General features: G+C 36.6%; 1 protein-coding gene across 1 annotated transcript in view; it reads right to left on the bottom strand.

The window, feature by feature from the left end:
• Window positions 1-24199, bottom strand: part of Ptp36E (protein tyrosine phosphatase 36E) — a 265667-nt gene that overhangs the window by 174105 nt on the left and 67363 nt on the right. Inside the window, exon 2 of the mRNA XM_074097823.1 lies at window positions 2320-2831. Within this exon, the coding sequence (XP_073953924.1) occupies window positions 2320-2518 (199 nt within the window). The 5' untranslated portion in view covers window positions 2519-2831. The remainder of the gene's footprint in view (window positions 1-2319; window positions 2832-24199) is intronic.

Here is a 24199-nt window from a genome sequence, read left to right as displayed (position 1 = left end):
AGTGGCACAAGTTGTGAGCGTTCATAAGGTATTGTTCTGTTATGCCTTATCTTTATTTATTGTTCGTTTCTTTACCTACCAACGAGCGGAACATTCGAAGGCGTGACCAGCGGGGCGAAAAATTTGCTCCATATCAGATTCTTGTTCTAAACGAGCATAATGTTTTTGTGAATTTTGAAGAGATTTACGCCCTTTTAGTAAGAGCGGGCCGTTATGAATGTATTATCTGTACATGTTTTGTTATTGTTTTGTTGATTTGTGGAACGATAGATAAACTATCCTAACTTGAAAATATGTAGTAATAACATTTTTGGTTTGTTCTTAACTTTTATCTAAGTTTTAAACTTTTTTTTTTACTTGTTTTATAGTATGTACTTACTAATTGTTTGTTTCCAATGCCTGCCATGCCAAGGCATCCAATTATGCCTTTTGTTTTTCTGTAAATATTTTAGCACTCAATAAAATACTCGTAGTGAAATTTTGGACCAAGTTTGTTATTGGTAGGTACATCACTAACAATGATTAGTATTATTTCGAAGATCTAATTATTCTAAATAAATAAACTTCATGTCTTATATCATTCAGCATATTACTTACTACGTTTCTCATAATTTTACTTGCCATAGCAACATTTGCCATAAAGTAGATAATTATAAAACCATGCTTTTAGAATTTTTTTACTTATTTTAAAGAATGCAGTAGCTACCTAACTACGTCGGATTTCTTAAACAAAGATTACGTTTTTTTGTAATAAACCTTAATTAACAAATAAAACATTTCATTTCATTTTTTTCATTTCATTTCATTTCATAAATAAAGAAAGCGAACTCCCTCCCTAAAATAGCAGTCTTTACGTTGATAATGATTCAAAAATATTCACCAGCTGAGACAATTTCCCGTTGGTAAAAACCAAACATCCTCGAGTAATGGGGTCACTCATGTTATCCTATTATTTCTAGTTCAGTTGACAAAGCGCTATATTTTTAGGGTATTTTGTAGCGTGAATTTTCGTTTCGTACCTAATAGCATGGTAGTTAAAATAACTTGTCTTAAAACCTGAACCTGCCTATGAAGCTTGAGGTCCCGGGTTCTGTCTCCGGTCAAGGCAGATATTTGCATATAATACGACGTCGCTTTCTGGTCTAGACGACCAATATGTATTTATGTATGTATTTATTTTTACAAATATGTTTATCCGTTGCCTGATACCCATAGTACAAGCTTTGCTTAGTTTGGGACTAGATCAATCGATGTCATTTATCCCGTGATGTATTTATCTATTTTATTTTTGATGTCGGATAATGAGAGACGCTTCTTTTATTTATATTTATGATCTCAATAATCTTTATTGAATTTCACATTATGTATGTCAACCGTTCATTATCTTCTCTCAAACTGCAGTTTGTTATGCAAATCATTATGCACTCATCCAGAATGTCCAGTTTACTTAAAATTTGCCAGAAGGACTGATTTTGTCCTTATTTTCAAACAACAACCAAATTTTGCATACCAAGTCGACTTATTTATTCAACATAATGAATATGTTTTCAAAAAACAATGACGCGGTTACGTTTATTACACGTTGCCGGGAACTTTTTTATAAGATAACTTTGCTACTTTGTCGTTGTTAACAACTTTTTAATTAGGAGAAAAAAAAGTAATTTCGGGTATCGTTTTAATGAGTTTTGTGCGTAAATTACACTCGTTCGTATTTTAACAGTTAACGAGTTCAGTTTAGTACAAACGTAGAACGGTTGTTGGATGATTTCTAACCACCAATGTGCTTTCCGCTGTTGCGTACAATTTACGATGTTTTTTATCCATTTCAGCTTTCAGCAGTTTTATAATATCGGTTAAGTGAACTACCAATATCTATGCTTGTAATTTTCAATCTACTAGCTCTTATCTAACACAACATAAGCTACTTTTTATCCCAAAAAAAAATCATAGTTCCCGTAGCTCATACGTTTTGAGGTAAATAAATAAAAACTTTTACAAAAATTTTGGTAGATGAAGCTGTGTTGTGTTTGTTTTTCACGAGAATAATATCTATTGTCATCGATTGCTTTTACACTAAATTAGCTAGAAAAACGTAACATTTGGTTATGTGTTTCCATAAAAAGTAACCAATTGAAAAATACGGTAGCCTAAGTTTAACGCGAGCGAACCCGCGAGTCTAACTTTAAGCGTTACCTAAACTTCAACGCGAACAAAAGTATAGCTAGATCTTAGATGAATGATTGGTCTCGCGCGCTCGCTCGACGCGCGAGACCAATCATTCATCTAAGAAAAAGTACTTATTTACAGTTTAAAACTCACCGAATGAAATAAGCCCGCTGTTGAGCATGCTCAGCTTGATGGTGTTTGGGATGGAGACGAGGCTCGTGGTGCCCGAAGACCTCATGTCCTTCTTAGTCTTCGGCTTCTTCTCCATGTCATACCGGGTCGTCGACCTTGACCTGTGCTTGCGCTGACTCGTAGCCACCGACGTACCACGCTGCCCGGTACGAGACGACATAGCGACGCTCTTTTGTTTTATTTTATTTTTAATTTACTTTAATTTTTTTTAGAACTAACTCAAACGTCACGACACTTAGATTTAACACTGGCACTTTTTTGGATGAATGAAATTAAACACTTTGTGTAGTACTATGGACTCTTGTCAAATTTGTGGTAAGCGTAATATAATTCATATCAAAACGTTTACTTTTTTATATATACAATTTGACACATAACACTATTTTTAAGGTTAATAAGTAGGAAGTTTAAATGGTTGTAAAATTAAAGCCGCAACGCAACCCCCGGACATTGTTTTATTTAATTTTCGCCTCCTGAAACAAAAAAATAACAATATAGTCACTTGTGATATGTAAATTCAAAGAGGTACCTATGTATGTGTATCTATGTGTCATTGGGCAGTTTAATCGAAATATTTATTTTATCCTTCGAATTAATATCAAATACCAATTTTACTATTGTTCAACATAAGCTAATTACAAATTTTAGAATTTCCGGAACATAATTTTTATTTCAATAAAATAAAAAAAAAACATTTTAGTGCTACTAAAAATCTCGTTTTAGTTTTGAGTATTGTAGTATGTACATGTAACCACTTACAAATAGACAAGAATATTCGAAATGGAAAATCAACACAATATACTTTAAAACAAATTCCGCAAAAAAGTCGTCAAGACTTGACGAAAGCTCAAATACGACTGAAGAGAAGAATGCCAAAGCAAACGAAAGAATACTCCTACGTTTCCTACGAGAGCGCATGCGTCAAATAAATCCTTCCCAACTTTTTAAAATAGGGATGGCGATCTGATATCGATTAATCGAGAAATCGATTCTGCAAGGCAAAAAAAATATTTTTTCAGATCAATAATGTGGCTAATTGTAAACAATAAATTAATTATAAATATACTTGAAGGGTAAGGTATATAAGAAAAACGATTAGATACTCCCGTTATATTTATTCCTCTTCATAACTCTTTACAAACACTTGGATAATCTCAATCATAATCAATGCAACCAACCAACCAATTATTGGGTGTCCAATTACGTGGGTTCTACTGGCAAAGTGGAACACTAAAGCACTTTAAAGTACGTAGGTAAGGGCTATACATCCTTTCGTACAGGAAGTCCAACCAAAATCATCTATAAATAAATAACTCACAAATCGATCTTCAGTGCTCCACTAAATCTAGAAACGATTTTATTACGATCGATTTGAATCGATTACCGCCTATTTGTTTTTTTAGGAAGTACGCCAACCCTAACGTATTTAGTTGAGGAAAACGCACGCGCACGCTACAGTTATGAATGGAACGGAAATAACTTTTACTCAGCATTGGGACTTATACGAATTGTTTACGCCGCTCTGAACAATGTGGTTCCGGCGACATACTGAGATTTACGGATTATACTCGTACGAGGTGTTTTAAAATTTGTCTGGAACATTTTAGCAGCTCTTTGGGTTATTTCGACTGAGTATATATGTATTAGTTAAGCAATACAGAAAACAGAAATGAAAAGTTAAATAATGCCAATTTATAAACTCCTGGCCGGAGGGTGTGGTGTTCCGTCGTTTTAAGGTAGCGGCGAAGACGACATTCAAAAATCCTTATGTAGTTGTAATTATTGTATTTTTTTGTAAATAAAAATATCCTTAACTAGAATCCTATTTGGCCGGAAAACATTTTTAAGCAATTGATTGTATTCTTCGTGCAATGATGAATAAACCTAAGAACATACTTCTCGTAACTAGGTTTAAGTAAGTAATTTACTTTTTAATTTAATTTAAAATCTATTCGGCAGGTACGAATTTCAGAGCATCCGTTTCTGATAAATAAACGCAATTACCTTCCTTGGGTACATAATGTAACGCTTGATACAATGTTGATACAATGTTTTACATGTTCTATAACTCCCTTGGATAATACACCCGCAAATTGATAATGCTTTTGCCCCACTGCTGGGCAAAGGCCTTCCCCTCTTGACTCACACCTCTCTTTCGCCCAGTTTCGTGTTCAGGTTCTCTCGCCATCTCCGCCTCGGCCTGCCTTGCCGTCGGTGGCCGTAGAGCGGTACCCCCATATAGCTGAGTGCGCTTATCTTTGTCTGTGCATCCGGCAGACATGCCCGGCTCAGTCCCATTTAAGCTTGGTTATTCGAGTTTTAGAGCGCCATGTGGCATATGGTGCCCCGGATTCGATTAACCATTTCCCCCCTAGTATTCTGCGCTCCATAGCTCGTTGGCTAACCTTGAATTTGGAGTTCTATGGGTCTCAGACATAGGTCAAAACGGGCACAAATATCGACGATATCAGTGTCAAGGAAAGGTCGCCTTTTATGTGCTCCTCCATGGACCAGTAGCTCTTCCAAGCATTATCAATGTAATTTTAAAATGTAAAATCATAAAGCCCCTGCAGTGAACAAGACGCTCTAAAATTGTTATAGTAAAACGAAAAAATATCTGAGTATCACTCTTTTTAGACTTGGAAAATTTTCCGTTATTTTTCCTACGTATTTTGACGACGTTGTTTATTAACGTTATTATGCATCTGCGGTAGATATAAAGTTAATTATGACACGCAGTTTTTCCTTCCGTTATAACCCGTGTAGGCCGTAGTGTTTATCAAAGTCGCCCATACCGCTAATCTGATTTAATAATCGTCGTAAAGCAGAGTTAAATTTAGATTAGTTTTGAAATTCGGCGTAACGAAGTTACCGAAATTATTTTGCGGATATGTATTTCGTAAATTACTCCAATTTTAAAGTAGCGAGCGATAAATATAATTAATATTAGCAAGCGCAAGCTAAATATACTTTGTAAGGGCAGTTTCAGACTAGCGTTTTATTTGCGTGTAAATTCTTTTTTGAAGCGCATTGATCACGCAGGAATGAAGTTCAATCTAGCGCACGTGCAGCGCATTGGTATGTATTGGTATGGGGGTGGTCCGCGTATACCTAAGTTTTGTCAGGCATGGCGCACTTCGCATTTTAGGTATGAAACTACAAGTACCCGGCGGCATCGTCTGGGCGGACTTATTTCACAGGGTATGTTGTCAGTTTTTTTTTAAATGGAATATGGGGCAAACAAGCAAACGGATCGCCTGATGGTAAGCGATTACTGTTGCCCATGGACACTTGTAACACCAGAAGAGGCACAAGTGCGTTGCCGGCCTTTTAGGTAGGTGTCAGTTGCTCACTCACGATAAAAAGTATGTCAATGTTGGTTAACGATGACTTTTAGTCGTAGTTACCCTAGTATCAATTTAAACTATTAATAAAAACTATGCTATAAATTTCACAAATACTACACACGTCTAAGTAATCAATAGAATCTTGGTTTTTGATCCATTTTGTAAAAAAAATCTTTAAGAAGATTATTTTCGAACATGAGTGCACCCCAAATTAAATCGTGTCTATACTGGGCTGTGACGTCATAGATTTCATTCATTAGTAATTCCTATTAGGAATTTGATTATTTGTACGAAGAAGAAAGTCACTGGGGTGTGAAATAGCGCTCGAAAGAGTTCGTGTGAGTACCTACCTAATGCGGTGTGTCTTGATCTACCGGTTAAAGTGTGTGCTCCGTAGCGCATATATCATTGATGTATGTTTATGAATGGATGCTGAAATATACAGTGAGTCATGGTCTTGAATGCCTTTTCAGCGAGTCAAGGGCGCGTTCTATTTGTTGTGTTTGCAATGTTGCGCAAACGCGTGAAATAGGTGGAAAGTTCCGTGGATTAGGGTGAACGTTATATTATTAGTGTTTATGGGAGATAAGGCTATCTGCTAATAGGTAATTTATAAGTGATAACACATAATGTTTACTTATATTTTCAGTAGAATAGGCAAGAAGGGTTTGTTGTATGATGCAGCAAAACAAAAATTAGCAATGTACCCTGGTGTAAAACGTTAAGTGCAATACATCATGCTAGTATTATGTATAGTCAAGGTCATAAGTATAGGTAGGTTGTATACGTTTGCGAGACGTTAAAAAAACTATACAACAATAAGATAAACAACATAAAGGTACAACAATAAGATAAATAACATGCAGCAATAATATCGGCGTAAATATAATATAATGGTACACGGTATAAGCTGTATGATTTATGACCTCGACAGTGTACTTAGCAGTTTTTTTTTTAATGATACGAGTACAGGACAAAATACGATACAAAGTATGCAAAATACAAATCAATAAAAAAACACTGATACTAAAACGTACCACCAAATCTATTTTTTTTGTTAATCAGACTTCTCCGTTATTATTCACGCCCTCCGAGATTGTAACGTCTTTAATCTAAAAATGGATCTCGACCATTATTAAAAATTCATTGAATACAACGTACCCCCGCATAGTACCTAACGTTTTCATTCATTCACGCATCCAGTGTAGAAAGGTCTGTGCTCGAAGTCGAATGTACTACTCGGTGGTGCTACATCCTGAATGTAAGAGACCAATGTTAACCGGATACCTACAAGCGCGTTGATATTGCAGCTTGGGAAAACACAGAACAAGGGTCGAGACGCGAGACTGGAGCTTTTTAAACCTTTGTATAATTCTTGGCACTCGTTGTAAACAGAAGATGTTAATTATTTACGACACCTATTTTTCTCATAAGTCTGAGTGGTTGCGTTCATTCAAATAACAAAGGGAAAATGTACGTAAGTAAAACAACGTTCACTATAGCATTTAACTAAATTAAATAAATAAAATAAAAATTAAATTTGTTATTATTACAAAATCATGCTTGTAGGGTTAACTCGAGGCTATCTTGTTTAAAGTAACTAGTTAGCTTTGTTATTATTGTAAGAATTGTTTAGTACTAATAATTTATTAAGAAATAATAAGAAAATACAAAATATAGATATATATATATGGTCTAAAACTACCATTAAATAAAAATAACTAAAACTAAAACTTTAATTAAAAAAGAGAGGTGGGCCTCTTGGCATGGTGCCATCACGCAGGCAGCATTTAGTTCTAGTTTATTATGGATTCTACCATTTATTGTTATGGAGGAGCGGTGTCTCATGACACAAGCATACTTTTTGCTTAATAGGAGGCTCCAACCTCGTCTGTATACCACGTAAAATACCCAAATAAACTTTTTTCATTTTCATAGGTACATAAACTCGATAGAGAAACTGGTGGAAGGCAAGAGAGCATCAGTCTATCATCAAACTCGTACCAAATACTCGTGACGGCTCTAACCGACAGAAATGGAAATCGTTGCAGTTTTTGAGAAATTCTTCCAAACATTCCCCACTGGGCACGTGTGGGAACTTTGGCCCAAGCCAGAGTTAAGGCTTGTGCCCAACAGTGGGATGGTAGACGGCTGGGTTAGGATGGGAGGACCAAACATCGGTCCCTGTATCTAACTCGTCTGCGTAACACTTTGACAACAGTGTACAACTAAAAAGAAGATTAGAGTAAACGTAACTAAGTAGGTACCTAATTAAAAGTAGGTAATAATAATAAATATCATGGGACACTTTTTGACACCAATTGACCTAGTCCCATACTGGATATTAGGCAACGGATAAACATCCTTTATATAGATAAATACATACTTAAATACTTAAATACATATTAAACATCCAAGAACCGAGAACAAACATTCGTATTATTCATACAAATATCTGCCCCGGCCGGGAATCGAAACCGGGACCTCAAGCTTCGTAGTCAGGTTTTCTAACCACTTGGCGACACGGTCGTCTAAAAAGATAAAAAGGTAAAAGACGAAAGTTATGACTCATACAAAATTGCAAACCTGTAACAAAAAAAAAGTTTTGTGTAATATCTGACAGATAAAGACGAACAAGTTAGTCTTGAATTGCTATTCTCTAAATTAACTTTGTAACACAATTTTAGCCTGGACGACACGAGCAGCCAATTTTGAAGTATATAACTTTGAAGCTACTACAATCTCCTGTAAGATATGAGGAGCTCCATTTAGTTATACCGATGAGTGTAATTTACATACATCTGTACCGTACAGGGATTCTAATCGTGACTTAGCTAGCAATACTGCTTAAGTCACATTTACCTTCTTACTTTCAAGGGAGACAAAAACTGTACAACTAAAATATTAATGCCGATCGGGACTTGTCGGTTCTTTCGTTTTTCTAAAGATTCATATGAGTAAGAAAAAGATAACCGATCTTCTGTTTCGAGTTTCGAACGACACTATTTAGAAAACTAGTTTAATTATAATATATTATACAATACATGAATTACTCGTATGAATTAAAACAACTATTAAAGAAACATAATAAATTGTCGTCCACATAAGTCAATTTTAAGACGTACGTGGTTTTACTCTAACCAAATGAAAACTCGTGCGGTGCTTTACCTTTGAACTTTTTATCACCCTAATAAGGCCCTAGTTTTGATACTTTGTATGAGAGTCCTGCTCCAGGTCAAGATGAAGAATTGAATTGCTATGGTAATCATTAATTCCGCCAAGAAACGTGTACGGAATCGGAACAAGTTTGATCTAACTTTAACGGTCCCATAGGAAACGCGCGTTCGTTGGGTTCGATTAATGGGACACTATGAAAATGCTAATTTTCTAAAAAAGTTACAGTTTAAACTAGCTTTGAAACATGAACAAGGAACTTTTTATCTTGCTCCTCTATTATGGAATTTATGAAATATCCGAAAAGAATCGCCTGAATTAATCAATTACCTTATGATAGGTATATCTTACTGTGGAGAGGTCTAAAGATATTATGAGTAACATTAAAGATTTTTTGTTGTCGAGGCATGTACAGTCACCAGCACCAATATCTGACACAACAAGCGTGCATAAATATCTGATACGACTCTATTTCTAGGGCCGGAAGGACGTGTGAGATATTTTTGCACGCTCCGCTGTGGCAGATACTACTTAATGCTGGTGAGTGAGTGTGTCCCTACCACAAAAACCGTAGGCTCAGCCACGAATGCGTGACTGGCGACACTATGAACGATTTTGATGTACATTGCGTATAACCACGCTCAGTCAGCTACTGAATGGGAACACACATACGAAATGTATTATATACCTAGGCAAAAGAAACCGATAAGCTCTTGTTTGTTTGTTTCAAAGTAAAATATCGAAATAAACTCCTGTTTCTATTTTAAATGGGAGACGTAGTATCATTTTTTTTGTAATGTATGGTCTAATGATCGTATGGTATAATTTTTCTCCACTTCGAATAGAAAATATTTCGGGAACTGAGCTATTTAGATAAATAAACTTACGTTTGTTTTGTAAAATTCATAAAAAAGTCGATGATTTCTCATATAATTCAAAAAACATTCAGTCACAGAATACATTGTCAAAAAACATTCGACTATTCGATGTAAATAGACTCTAATTAATACCTAGTATTTATTAAACTACTAGCTTTTGCCCGAGTTCGGTTATCGCGCGCTGTTCCCTCGGGAACTGTGCATTTTTTCGGGATAAAAAGTAGCCTATATCACTCTCTGGGCCATAAACTATCTCTTGACAAAAATCACGTCGCTCCGTTTTGACGTGAAAGACGGACAAACATAAAAGCTCACAAACACACACTTTCCCATTTATAATATTAGTATGTATGGATTCGTCTGAATACGTAACGCATATATTTTTACAAAACGCAGAGACATAAAAGCAGCCTTACCTCTTAAATGAATTTCATAGTGAAATTTGAATACAAATTGAATGTTAATTTTCGTTTAATTAAAGGTTGATATTAGATAAAGCCTGCAGATAGCCAATTAGAGAGCTTGGCGTGCCTTAGGCCAAGATCCGACTGGAAGAGTGTTATACTTCGCCCAAAGCGGTTTAATGTCTGTAAAAAAGGTTATGTTATATATAACGTTAAGCAGAATTATCGAGTACAGAGGACTGATTTTAGAAATAATATTTGTATAAATACCACTTGAAAATGTGCATAAATTGTGCATAATTTTAAATACAAGCAAAGTTTATAATCTGGAAGTTACAGTTCTAATAAATTTTAATAACCTTTAAAATTGTATATAGCTGTAGTTTTAGATGACCGGATAGCTTTTTAAAACAAAGCAATATTTCAATTTAATTTTAAAGATACATATATATTATTATGTACATTTTGAAAATAGTGATAATAAGTAGGAACATAAACTGCATGCGGCATGGATGCTGGTGGCATTTCCTCACAGTATAGCAATGTTGATACGTTAATTAAAAGCTTGTATAAAGCATTATTTTGTATCTAAGCTTTCCCTTTGATTGTGCTCCAAGCTTTTGATTCCGAAAATAATTGAGTTGGTAGTGGGCCGGCCAGAGGATGCGATTTGGTCCTCCCGAGTTTCAAACTAATTATATCTGTTCGTTAAGTGGAAACGCTTTGCCGAATACTTTGTGAACTACTGTAGCAATGTATTATAAGGAATATAATTATGTCGGAGGTTGGGTAGAGAGAGCGACACCATTTTCTTTTTTTTCTATCTTAAGTTGGTAGCATTATTTATCTGTCGAAACTTAATCGCACAGAGAGATAGAAAGATAGGTAGCGGATGTGTCAGGATATATTATGTTCAGCATAGCCGAGCTCTGGTCACCATCTTTCTTGAGCCCTCTTCAAGGTCGGTTGATATGATAGAAATGACTACACTCGTGTTTTCCTTCTAAAGTCAATCTATATTCAAATAAGGCTTAGATTAACCGTGCAATACGGTTCGTAATAATGCATCAAAATATATAAAGTTATTTGACATAAGTTCTAAACGCATAAGCTTCAAATGCATAGTGGTCAAAATATATAATGGTTACAATGCATAATATTTCTTAGTCATATGGCACAAAAACAGTTTCATAATGTATACGTTCAAAATCTATACAGTATGTTTTCTATAATGGTTGAAATACATAGACACTGAATTTTCACTAAGAAAAATGCATATATTACAATTCTGGCACTCGCCGGCCGCTCGCTCGGCTCGTGCTTGTTTTGGTCATAGTTGAACCTAACACGCTCCTCCTCGCTACGCTCGTCGTCGCACCTAAAGTTGCTATTCAATCAATGATCAGACTTTACTTACTTTAAAATGCAAGGTCTTGTTAGACAATACGGCTTCCGATCAGTCGGTTTCTTATGGGTTAGGTTAGGTTAGAGTTTTGTCCAGGCGCGAAGCGCCTTAACTACGCTGAAAAGGAGCTCCGCGAAGCGGAGCTCCGTCGACATTGTCTTACAGTCCTTAATTTTTCAGAATTTATTATGTAAATACAACGTAAATAGACTGGAGATGATGATGAACCAAGTTATATGTATACCATGAAATTGTACTATAGGAATTTTAATTGTTATTTCTTGATATTTCTGATAGATAATAATAATTAATTGTGAACTTATAATTGAATGTATATTCGACCAATATGAAAATGCTTTATGAATTTTGATTAAATTTTAATTAATTTTTAATTTTCGGTATTTTTAACTGTATATTTTTTTTTATAAACATGTATACATTATAATACGTAAATACATTATAATACGTACCCTCATTCTGTATTCATCGATCACCCAGCCAAGTGATGCTGATACCTGACACAGCAGGCACGACACCTGTCATCACTTGACGTTTCGATAAAGCAATAATAACACAGGCCTCCTCTCAGAATAACAACAGTCACCGGTTTGGCCAGTGTAATGGCTCTACGACATATATTTTTAGCATAAAAGGCTCTACCATAGAAACGGGGTAGGGGGTAAATCAAGTTTTTTTTTGGACTGGATGGCAAACGAGCAAGTGGGTCTCCTGATGATAAAAGATCACCGCCGCCCATAAACATCTGCAATACCTGGTATTGCAGATGCGTTGCCAACCTAGAGGCCTAAGATGGGATACCTCAAATGCCAGTAATTTCACCGGCTGTCTTACGCTACATGCCGAAACACAACAGTGCAAGCACTGCTGCTTCACGGCAGGATTAGCGAGCAAGATGGTGGTAGCAATCCGGGCGGACCTTGCACAAGGTCCTACCACCTGCAAGTGTTTTGACGTTTACCAGCACAAAAGGCCAATTCGCAAAAATTTTGATCCGGTTTGGTTTAGCATCGGTATTGTCTTTAGTGTTCATAAAAAATTAACCTCTGATACTCTCAGAAACGGTAATGACGAAAAAAAACGCTACATAAACGCCGAACTTTATTTACCTTAAGAGCGGAAACCAATAACACCAGTCACATTAGTTGATATGTCGTCGTAAATGCAGGCTGAAGCTCTCATTGAAAAGCTCAAGATTACTGGTAATCCAACTAATACAATAGCTTCCTACAAATAATTGAATTACCCGCGTCAGAACTAGTCTGAACTCTGCTCGCGCAATTCCCTCGGGAAATACGCCACACCTCCTCAGTGGGCTTGGTGGACCTTGGCTTACCGAAATTTACCGTAAATTAAACTAAAAATGTAACGAATGTAACGAAACACGGGTTTATTTGTAATATGTGAACGTCACAAGAGTTTGTTTTATGGTTCAGCGGCAGATGTTCCTGCGCTCCGACTTTTGGCAGGAGGGTGTGGTGTTCCGTCGTTGGTAGTGACGAAGACAACATTCAGACATTTGTAAGTACCTATGTACTTGTAATAATTGTATTTTTTTTGTATGTCTTTTCGTGTTTCTAATTATGTATTAGTATTTTTTTTATCGAGGGACTAAAATAAGCCAACATGTACCCGAGGTGGTTAGCCACCCGAGCTTTAGCGAGGAATCGTATAGCGTCTGTGAATGAATTTTATTTAAAAACGCTGACGTGTTGAGGTGCTAGCCTTATCGGATCACAAGTTTTAAATAGTAAAACGTAGCCAGCATTCCTTTTTTATGACACTATTCGCACCTCCAAAACAATATTACGTAATTGCAACTTTCTCCAAAAAATACCTAATTATAATGATAGAGATCGGCGAAAAAATTGAGGTTATCTCGAAAATTTGAATTGTTTTTTGTCAGTGTTATTTTAAATAAATATTTCGGGCTGAAACCATCTGAAACACACCCATGAACGGTTTTATAAAAAACTAGAACACGTCTTTTGTGCTAATTATGTGTATAACCAGTGTTTATGATATAAATTCTTTGTCCTTTACGTAGATAAATAAACCGAAATACTTGCCTTGTGGCTTTTTAGAGTAAATTGAAAATACAAAATGAAATATAGATGCACAGAAAAACCAGAAAAATAAGACCAACACTGGGAATCGAACCCAGGTCCTCGGTATTCCGTACCGCGTGCTATACCGCTACACCACTGCTGGTCAACGGTACAGACACGAATTTCCCCTATGTACCCCTATGTAAAAATTTGGAATTGAAATAAAAAATACAAAAAGATTCCAAAAAACCAATCTTAATTTTTAGAGTAAAATTAAGAAAAGCTTTTAATTTGGCGGGTGATAGAAATTTTTGCAAGGTCCGTCCGGATTGTTACCACCGTCGCTAATCCTATATGCTGCCGCTTACGCTGCTGTGTTCTGACAATTTAATTATTCAAATAAATAAATAATAATAGCGCTGGGGTGTTTTTAACGCTTCAGCATTATGCTGAGCCAGTGTCCGATTCACAACCGCAATGACACATACCTTTGTGTTGTTTTTTTTGTACATAATAATTTTGTTGTCTTGTGTTGTGAATAAATGTATTTTCTTTCTTTCTTTCTTTCTTTCAAATATCTTAGCCCTCTAAGTGATAATATTCTTGTGCTGCGAGTGTCCACGGACAGTGTTGTTATACCAAGTCACCCAGGTTATTGTTTGCTCATTTATCATATCTTTTCGTTATATGTAGGTGTAGCACAAAAAAAAGTCACTTTCCGCTGCTGTCCCACTGTATGTATTTTGTATTTAAGTAATCTTAGATCTTTTAAACTGTGCAACGGATCTTATTACAGTTTTTATCAATAGATAGAGTGATACAAGAGGAAGCTCAGTAGATAGGTATAATACGAGTAGTATACACGTGACGTGACCTGGATCCGCGTGTAGTTTTGAAGAAAGAGAGTTGAAACATGTGAAGCTACCTTTGATATTCATACTTTCTTCATTATTTACTTAATCTACATTATTTCAAAATTTCATCCGTGTAAAAGCGAGACGGGTCCGTAAAGTCTGTATTAAAAAAACGTGAATGACTTTACTTAATTTAATTAAATCAACTTGTAATACTTCAGCTACTACTACTATAAAGAGGTTCTTACAAACGAGAGTCGTTGCGAAGTGGAACCCTTTCTAATTATTAAATTGTGCTTACTATCCGCTCTTAAAGTTTCTCGGCCTAATGGTGACTGGCGGGGTTCTGCATTTTTTATGCTGCCCTGTTGCTCGGGATAATTGGGCTTGCTGGGACATTTTGCTAAGTATAAGGCTTATCAAGAACTTTGCTTATATATTATGAGTAAAAAAACGGGTGTGGGAAAAGGGGAAGAGGACTGGAAAAAAGCAAAAAACTACGACAGGAGATTAGAGATCTGAACTGGTCAGAAGAAAAATATTGCGCCTGTCACTGTCTCTCGATATATTAAAATAAAATAAAAACACGTGGACAAGTATGACCTCTGTTAAAAGCTTTCACCTGAGGGCTCTTCGCCTGGTGTCGAGGAGGAACTTCGGGCGTCAGTAATATTGGTTGGTTGAGAAAGTTTAATTGCTTTCTATTATTTGTTCTAGCGGCAGTAGAAATACATATTATAGTACAGTCAAGGGTATAAATATATAACCATTCCCAAGATGTCACAAATATCTATACACCTTTATGCCACTAACCATGAAGGTCGATGTCTACATATATTTAATGCTACAGCTGTATAGATATTGATGTCCTCAACTGTACTAGCCTCAAGTTAAGTTGTCGTAGCTTAGTGGTTTAATATAATGATGACGATGGTGATGACAAATTTCAACTCTATCGATTACGGGTACGGAACCCTAAAAAATAAAGCGTTCATTTTCCAAATTGTGTACTTACTTACCTACAAAATATAATGGAAGGTCAAGCAAAGCTAGCACGATAAACGGGAAAGTCACGGTTAATGTTGACGGTTTTGGGTGTTCATACACGAATTTGTAAATAAAACTTGGCTGATTGATGAACACAACTCTATTTTAAACAGCGTAATAAAATCCATAAAGGATTTTTCTACTTAATTTCACAAAATAATCCTCCTACCCTATGTAAAGTCAACAATTCCATTACGCCCTCATGAACCCCGTGTAAGGGAAGAATTTCAATTATCTCACTTTGAATTTGAATATTAAAAGACGTGGAAACCACAGCCCTGATCCTACGCTGGAGCGGAATGCTGTGGGGGTCACTTTACGACCCGACCACTTGGTACTACGAGCGCTTACGATCAATGGATCTGACAGAAATTTTCTAATACAGCGCGTGGTGCAAGTTGTCCATTGTGCGGTGTGTGTTTCAACCACGCAATGAATGGGGAAATTGGTAGCCGCTAACTGTACTCAACGCCTACAAGTAAGTCCAATTAAGTTGTACTAAGATAAGCAAATATGTCACGAATAAATCTTTTTCTTTCTTTCTTTTAAATATTAATGAAAGTTCAAACAATAATATATTAATGAATAATATAATCAATGTTTAATGTAAAGTAATAGGGCGAGGCGCGCATACTTAGAAATGGCTAAAAGTCATTATATTGAGCTATTGCAGAGATTGTGGTTCAGAAAAAAGAATTACATTGACGACATAGACGCTGGACTGAAATACACGTGATTAAATTTCTATTCCTCTAATTATGAGTTCATCTAACCATCATGGGAAGAAATAAAAAAAAATTGCTGTACTATGAAATTATTATTGTTTGAAAAAAGGTCTCATAAAAATTACAATGAATAAAATTGCCAATATAACCACAAGAGCGGTTAAAGTGCTTTTAAATAAATTTTTGATATGACTATATTTTACCGATAGCACAGTTTTCAAGACGATAACCATTAAATCATTTTAATTTTAAACTCAAAACTGCTCAATTAACTTTATCTATAATATTTTTTTATCGGGAACATGAGAGAGCCATTGTTTGCCAATTCACAAATAGAATAAAACCATGCTTTAAAAATATACTAACACACACTATAAATAAAAAAAGAAAAAAAAAGAATTGGGCTGTCGTTCCTACACATTACGTACCCCTGCGAACTTAATTGAAATTATATTTGCTGGTCAGTGAAGTTACGAATTTTTACCCTGACATGTACTCCTTGTTAAAATGTATAATTTTATGTTTTTGGAAGTCTAGCACGGTTTTTTGAAAAAAAAAATTGTATTTAAAATGTTGTACTTTTTGGTTGTGTGAACTTATAATCAGAGTTCAGACTTACATATAACTAAGTGTTCTTAAAAGGATTGTTTTTGTTTTAGGTATGAAACTTGAAAAGTGTATATTTATGCAGTTCATGTTTATTTCTGAGTATGTATATGGTTATATAAGAACATAGCATGTTCACGGCGAGTCAGAGGACTCAAAGGTCATCATCATCATCATCATCAGCCGGAAGACGTCCACTGCTGAACACAGGCCTCCCCCTTTGACCGCCACAATGAACGACAAGTCGCCACTTGCATCCACCGGTTTCCCGCAACTCTCACGATGTCGTCAGTCCACCTGGTAGGAGGCCTGCCAACGCCACGTCTTCCGGTTCGTGGTCGCCACTCGAGAACTTTTCTCCCCCAACGGTTATCTGTTCTTCGAGCGATATGGCCCGCCCATTGCCACTTCAACTTGCATATTTTTCCAGCTATGTCAGTGACTTTAGTTCTTCGACGAATTTCCGTATTCCGGGTTCTATCGCGTAAAGAAACTCCAAGCATAGCTCTCTCCATAGCTCGTTGCGTGACTCTGAGCCTCTCTAAGAGGCCAACAGTCAAGGACCACGTCTCATAGCCATAAGTCATCACTGGCAACACACACTGGTCGAAGACTCTAGTCTTCAGGCACTGCGAAATATTGGACGAGAAGATATCACGAAGTTTCCCGAATGCTGACTCAAAGGTCACGCCGTTACTTTTTCGGAATCAATGCCATCGCCATTTCTATCTGGCGTATAATTTGTCAAATGGATGCGACTGTCGGACGTGGGTATAATCTGGCTTGATTTATCGGCTACGGGCATGTTGGCCGTTATTATCGTGTTTTAGTCATTCATCCTGTTATTAGTCACACGTTAGACAGTTTACCAATTATTGCGACATATCCTAATTCGAGAACCATTTCGGGCTGGTTAGCTGGCCGATTTTCAATCGTCAAAACGATTTATAGAGCAATTATACTTGCAGCGCGGGAGGTGCTGTACAAACTGGTGCCATATCGTACGACATAACTGAAATTGTGTAAATGCAAATTGCCACTACTTTGTAAAAATTTCGTATTCTCAAATCAATACGTCAACAAAATGACACGTATGAAATAATGTTCAGTGCCTCTAGTGTGGCGTTTTCACAAAACATTCGTTAACTATTCGAAGACGTAAATCGAGCGTTCGATCGTCGATACGTAGCCGCCACATGTCCACGGCACGGCGTCGTCACCCGTTTTCGTTACGATACGCGGACGAAATAGTTTACGTAGCAAACCTACACTCACAAAAGTTGTTGTGCAAACTTCCCGCTAGAGGCGCTGTCCGTGTTTCCGTACAAATTGAGATTTTAACGCGAACGCGATCGAGACGTATTTTGTGAACGGGAAAATACACTAAGCGTATATAGAAAGTTCACCCAAAAAGTAGTGACGAAATGTTGACAGCTGAATAAACTTTGAAGAGTTAGATAGGAAGACCTAGAGGGCAAGTTCGCTTAGGTACTCCTACATTGAACCAATCAATTTTTAAACAACTTTTTACTAAATGTTTTTACGGGACGGGTTTTTACGGGATGACCGTAAAAGTAAAAATTTGGAATTGAAATAAAAAATACAAAAAGATTCCAAAAAACCAATCTTAAATGTTTTTTATTAATCAAATTTAATTTCATATTATTATGTCAAGTAAGTGGATTTATTTATTTATTATAGAAGATTATACACAACACAAGATACAGTAATATAATAGGAAACAAAATTAATAAAAACAACATAAATATACCTAACTATAAAAAGAAAACACCATCTAGGAGGCCCTCCTGCGGCATAGACCCCAACACACTGGCGGCATTACCTCTCTGTACAGTTAGAGAAATTCGCTGGGAGAGGTAAGCGCCAGCTCTGGGGTCTCCTGAGGTCTCTATCAGCCGGGACGACATGGCTCCCATGAAGGCCTTCATGTCAGCCGACCAGGGACATGATTATCTTATTAATATTCAAATATGTCGCCATAGTCGCAGACAGTCATGTCTATCGACATTATGCCACCACTTTTAAACAAGTTCATACTCTTAAACTAGTTCGCTAGTATCCTTGGGAACTCGAAACAAATGATCGGTTTTCATTTGCCTTCTCATTTGAGTCTTCAGGAAAACGAAGAAAATTGACGAGTCCCAAGTGACATTAACATTCTAGTTGTGCTTGTACCTCAAAATCGATCACCTGATAGTGACAGCTGCTGTGCTGGTGAGACGGGTCGCAAGTATCAAAATAATCTACAAATTTAACATTCCTGAGAACGGCGGGCCAACTTGTTTGCGCAGACGAAGCGTCCCTCAACTTCACCCTACCTACTGTCATACGGTAAAAAATGTGTGTTTTTCTCCCCATACACATTCACAACTTCAGTGATTTATTACTTAGTAGCTTTTTGCCCCTCGGCTTTGCTTATAAGGGCTCCGAGTTTTTCCACGATTTTCAGGATGTTCAGGGACCTTTGATGTTGTGACATTCCAACCTACAACGTCACATGTTTAATCACAAGAATTTTAACAAAAGACAAAAGGACCTTTTGAAATTAATCAGAGAAAGTATACTTCGGCTCGCTAGAGTAAACATATTATACGTAATTAAGCACTCTTAAATGTGCCTTTATAACCATGCGCGAGTGCAAAAAAAAGAACATTTCTGAGAATAGGTACTTGGATAGATATATTGTGTACTCTTTCACTAAAAACTTCTGGACGAATTTTTATGATATTCACACAATACAATACAATGACTCTTTATTGTGTACACCAGAAATAGTAAACGATACAGAAAACAGGTGCACCGACACACTCATGTAATAAATGTTTATCTACAGTGTTCATACAAACTAACCCAACCGTCTAGTGAAATATTCCGGATTAATTTTCAATCAGCTGGTATACGTATAGCTTTATGAACAAACTTACGGTAATTTCCCACCAACATTAGTATGATGTTACAAGCATGCCATTTATCAATTACTTTCAAGTAGGATTTGCAAGAACGCTCGTTTTTCTCGCTTAAGGATATGCAAATTTGAATGTAAAGCACCTACCTACCTACCTGCTTACAACACGCCATTACATGATGTATTGAAGATATATAAATGGTTTTTACTTTGACAGCCGAAGATTGTTCCAGTTGAGAACGGATTGGGGCACATTTAGGTACTTAAATAAAAGTAACGTTGTCGCGTAGAACTGTGTCCACACAATACTGAGCGCTTTCTAGACGGTTGTAATCCAGCGTCCCAACAGGGGTGACCTTGCTTGTTGCCATTCATGTAGTTACAGCAGTTGTAAACCAAAAATCAGTTGTAAACTAAAATATAACATGACCTTCAACGTCCTTGGCAGACAGGGGCGTGTTCGCTACTGTACTGAGGGCCTACTCCGAAATTCGAAAATCGAAGTTCGTTCGTATCGTACCGTTCCTCCCACTCTCGTATTAAATAGTACAAGCGTCAGTGGGACGGAACGACACGAACTTCGATTTTAGAATTTCGTAGTAGCCCCGCCGCTGATTTGCTAGCGTGCTGGCGCGAGGTTGTAAACCGTGTTGCCGAAACACAATCCGTAATTGTAAATCAAAGTTCCAACTAAGGTCACCTCTGTTGGGAAACGGTTTACAACCGTCTGGAACGCGCTTAATATTCTTGAACATTATGAGTGTCATGCACGAAATTTAACAGGATGTTTAGAGAAAAGGGCCAATCAACTATTTTACCGACACTTTGGGCGTCTTCCACGTTACCAAAATTATATCTGGTGTTACCAAAAATCGTTCTTCCAACAAGATATTTCACGGTTTAATAGGTTGAACTTACGTAGGATGTTATGTATTCATGTACACCATCTATTAAATTACAGAAAAAACATGTTTACTTACAAAAATCTGCAATCGTTTGAAAAATGTCGCGGACAGATTAGTGTCAGTAAAAAGTTGATTGGCCCAAAAACGTGTAATGGAGAAAAGAAACAAAATTTCTGAAACCGTACACAAACCTATGCTCAGAATAACATGAAGGAGTATGGATTTTTCCAAAGCAAACACGCCCAAGTTAATCGAACAAATGACTACAGAAAAATCTTAGCCATAACTTGGAACAATAAATCAAGGGGCACACATAAGACCGCGTACACTATGACTCGGCAATCTCGAGATGTGTGATCGGCCAAAGAAGGTAAAAGTTGGTCGAAACTAATTTGAGTGGGTAGCGATGTGAAAGCACCCTTCTTTAATCCATCAAAAACTACGGATCTCTCTTTTTGGTGTTTTGGGAAGTCTTATTAGAACTAAGAAATTGGAAGTAATGGCAAAGATTTCCAAGCAAGTCAATGCATTCAATATTGGATTTAATATGTTGCAGTACCTATGTTTATACATCTCTATTGTTCATGGGATTGAAAGAAGTTGATGGTATTGCAACTTAAAATCCTTGTTAGAAAATAAAAACGACATAGTTATTTCTTACATGATTGTGTTATCAAGCCCCAAGAGAAGTTCCAATTAACTTTTCAACACAAGTAGGGGTAGGTAATATAAATGGAAATGATTAATAATTTTATCTTGCGATCTAGTACAGACTTGTACGGTCTTGAAACAAGCTCACAATAATGTTTAAATTTCTAAGCAACATAACTACAATAGTATTTTATGCAACTGTATCGTAATAGGGGTCCTTAAAACACGAGTGTGGGTTTATGAAACGACGCGTAGCCGAGTTTCATAATAGGGTCACATGAGTGTTTTAAGGCCTTATTACGTACAGTTGCATACAATATTTTATTTATATCCATTATATTAAATTCTCTATCATGTGTTCAAGAACCATTGAGAATGACCTGCATTAACGAGAACTAGGTAGGTAAGGTATGTCTGCCCCACGAGCTGCGCCCGCTGCGCACACGTCGACGTGCTGCTGGAACGTAGTCGCGGCGCCCCCCCCCCCGTGCTGTAATGATGTATGAAATCTCATTACGATACAGCCGTGTTCATAATAGAATCCAATGTCGTAATGCTGGTCATTACCTATGGTTTTTGAACGCATAATTGAGGATTTACTATATGGGTGTAGATAAACATAATTATGATGACGTGCAGTAAAAACTTCCTTCTGTTGGCTACTACCTACCTACTCGTAACTCTGTTTTTACATATTTCGATTAGGCTTTTCTAACTTTATCAAAAATATATCTGTGTAATTTTTTGGTTGCTGAATTGATTTACTTACATACTTTCGTAAACATTCTATAGCATTTATACCTACAGAAGTTAAACGGGAAATACATTTTTGCTGTATATTTAAGCCAGATAAAACTATAATTATGATATAAAGTAAATTTAGATTCATATCTACTGGAAAAGAACAACTTAATTTATAATTAAGCACATAAGGCAATAAATTCTCATAATTAAACACGTACATTAATATAATCTAAAGTTTATGTAGTGATATAGCATAGTATGCAAATTCGTTTAATTAAATGGAATCAGCGTTACAAAGCGACGCCTTTGAGTGTAAAAGCTACGAAGGAGAACGTTTTCGATAGTGATTCAAATGAGATGTTTATACGTTCCACTTAAAGCACAGCGCCTTAAAATACCTATTAAGTTACTACTGATGATGCCTTTAAACTTGACACATAAGTGAAATTGTGACCCAATCATACTGCTTCCTGGTTGAATTTTTGTCACTTTTTCTGACAAGCCTAACGGACTCTTTTCGAAATCATAACTAGCATAAAAAAATATGTGGCTTGAATGGTTCTCAGATAGTCTCCAAATTCGGGGTTCAGGTTAATAGACCGTTATGGTATGTTAGGTTAAAAAAAAAAAACTACGCGGTTCATCTGGTAGCTTACTTCCTCGCCAGTAAACTAAAAGGCCAAAGGCCACCGTCCGCTCAAAAATAGTCGTAGCATTCCAGGCCATTCACACAGATGTCGCGATTCATGTCTTTCAATGCCTTTCAATTCAATTAAGCAATTTTTTTATTTCAGTGTAGCAATATTGTTATTTTGAAACCCTTCTGCCAGCTGCCTTTTGCAAATTGTCACTTCAGCCAAATACATAAAAGGCGTTCTACACTATATAATTTATTTTACGCTTGCCGAATCACGGTCTCCACTCAAAAACTCATTGATCTCAGCAATAGATGGATAAATATAAACTTAAATCTTTACAGCAAAAAACATGGCTGTATAACACTAGGTATCGTAACAAAAATAAAAGATTAATGTAAAAAAAAAAACAATCATACGAGTAAGTTATGGAAAACAAAAAGTTAGATAAGTAGGCACAAGATAGAACTAAACTGACAAAGATACCACATTGTACCTATACAGGGAGCCATGTGCACATCATGATGAAAATCGGTTCTAATAGGTAATCGTACCTTCAGAAGACATGGTGAGTCCACTGTCATTTCAGCTTACCAATTCTGTCTCAATTACTGATGCAAGCGCATAGAATCTATGAATATCTAGACAACTCTGCTGATTTTCAACCTATCTTTCTTAGTGGGTGAATAAGTTTTCCGTTCGATGTAAGCTGTAGTTAGGTAGGTACATAAAGCAGGTTGCAAGAACCCGGGTGGGGACACCCAACAAGTTGGGCCATCGATCAATGTCTCCATAACACCAGTCCATTACGTGTCTTACTGGACACAAGGCCAATATAATCCTGTTCTCACAAGACAGGGTTGGCTTAGTTTTTCATATATGTGGGTCATTAATCAGCGATGTTGGTTTTTAACCATCAGTGCAAAACGGAAGGTTACAAGTCTTACGTGTTCATCTGTTACGTGTCTGTGGTATCGTAGCTTCCAAATATGTGAAGTGGACATAATTTTAATGGAATAAAATGTAATCAAAATAGCCTAGACCCTTGGAATTTGGAAATAATAGTATTTTATGCAACTGTATCGTAATAGGGGTCCTTAAAACACGAGTGTGGGTTTATGAAACGAGGCTACGCCAATAGGGTCACTTGAGTGTTTTAAGGCCTAATTACGTACAGTTGCATACAATATTTTATTTATATCCATATATTAAATCCTCTATCATGTGTTCAAGAACCATTAAGAATGACCTGCATCAACGAGAACTAGGTAGGTTGTCTGCCCCACGAGCTGCGCCCGCTGCGCGCGCGACGACGTGCTGCTGCACGTGGTCGCGGTGCCCCCCCCCCGTGCTGTAATGATGTATATAATCTCATTACGATACAGCCGTGTTCATAATAGAATCCAATTTCGTATAATTGAGGATTTACTGTATGTGTGTAGATAAGTAAATATGTTTTTTGTTCCACAGAGGC

This window comes from Choristoneura fumiferana, chromosome 14, assembly GCF_025370935.1.
Source record: "Choristoneura fumiferana chromosome 14, NRCan_CFum_1, whole genome shotgun sequence".
NCBI classification, from domain to species: Eukaryota; Metazoa; Arthropoda; class Insecta; order Lepidoptera; family Tortricidae; genus Choristoneura; species Choristoneura fumiferana.
This window is presented reverse-complemented; position numbering and strand designations above follow the sequence as displayed.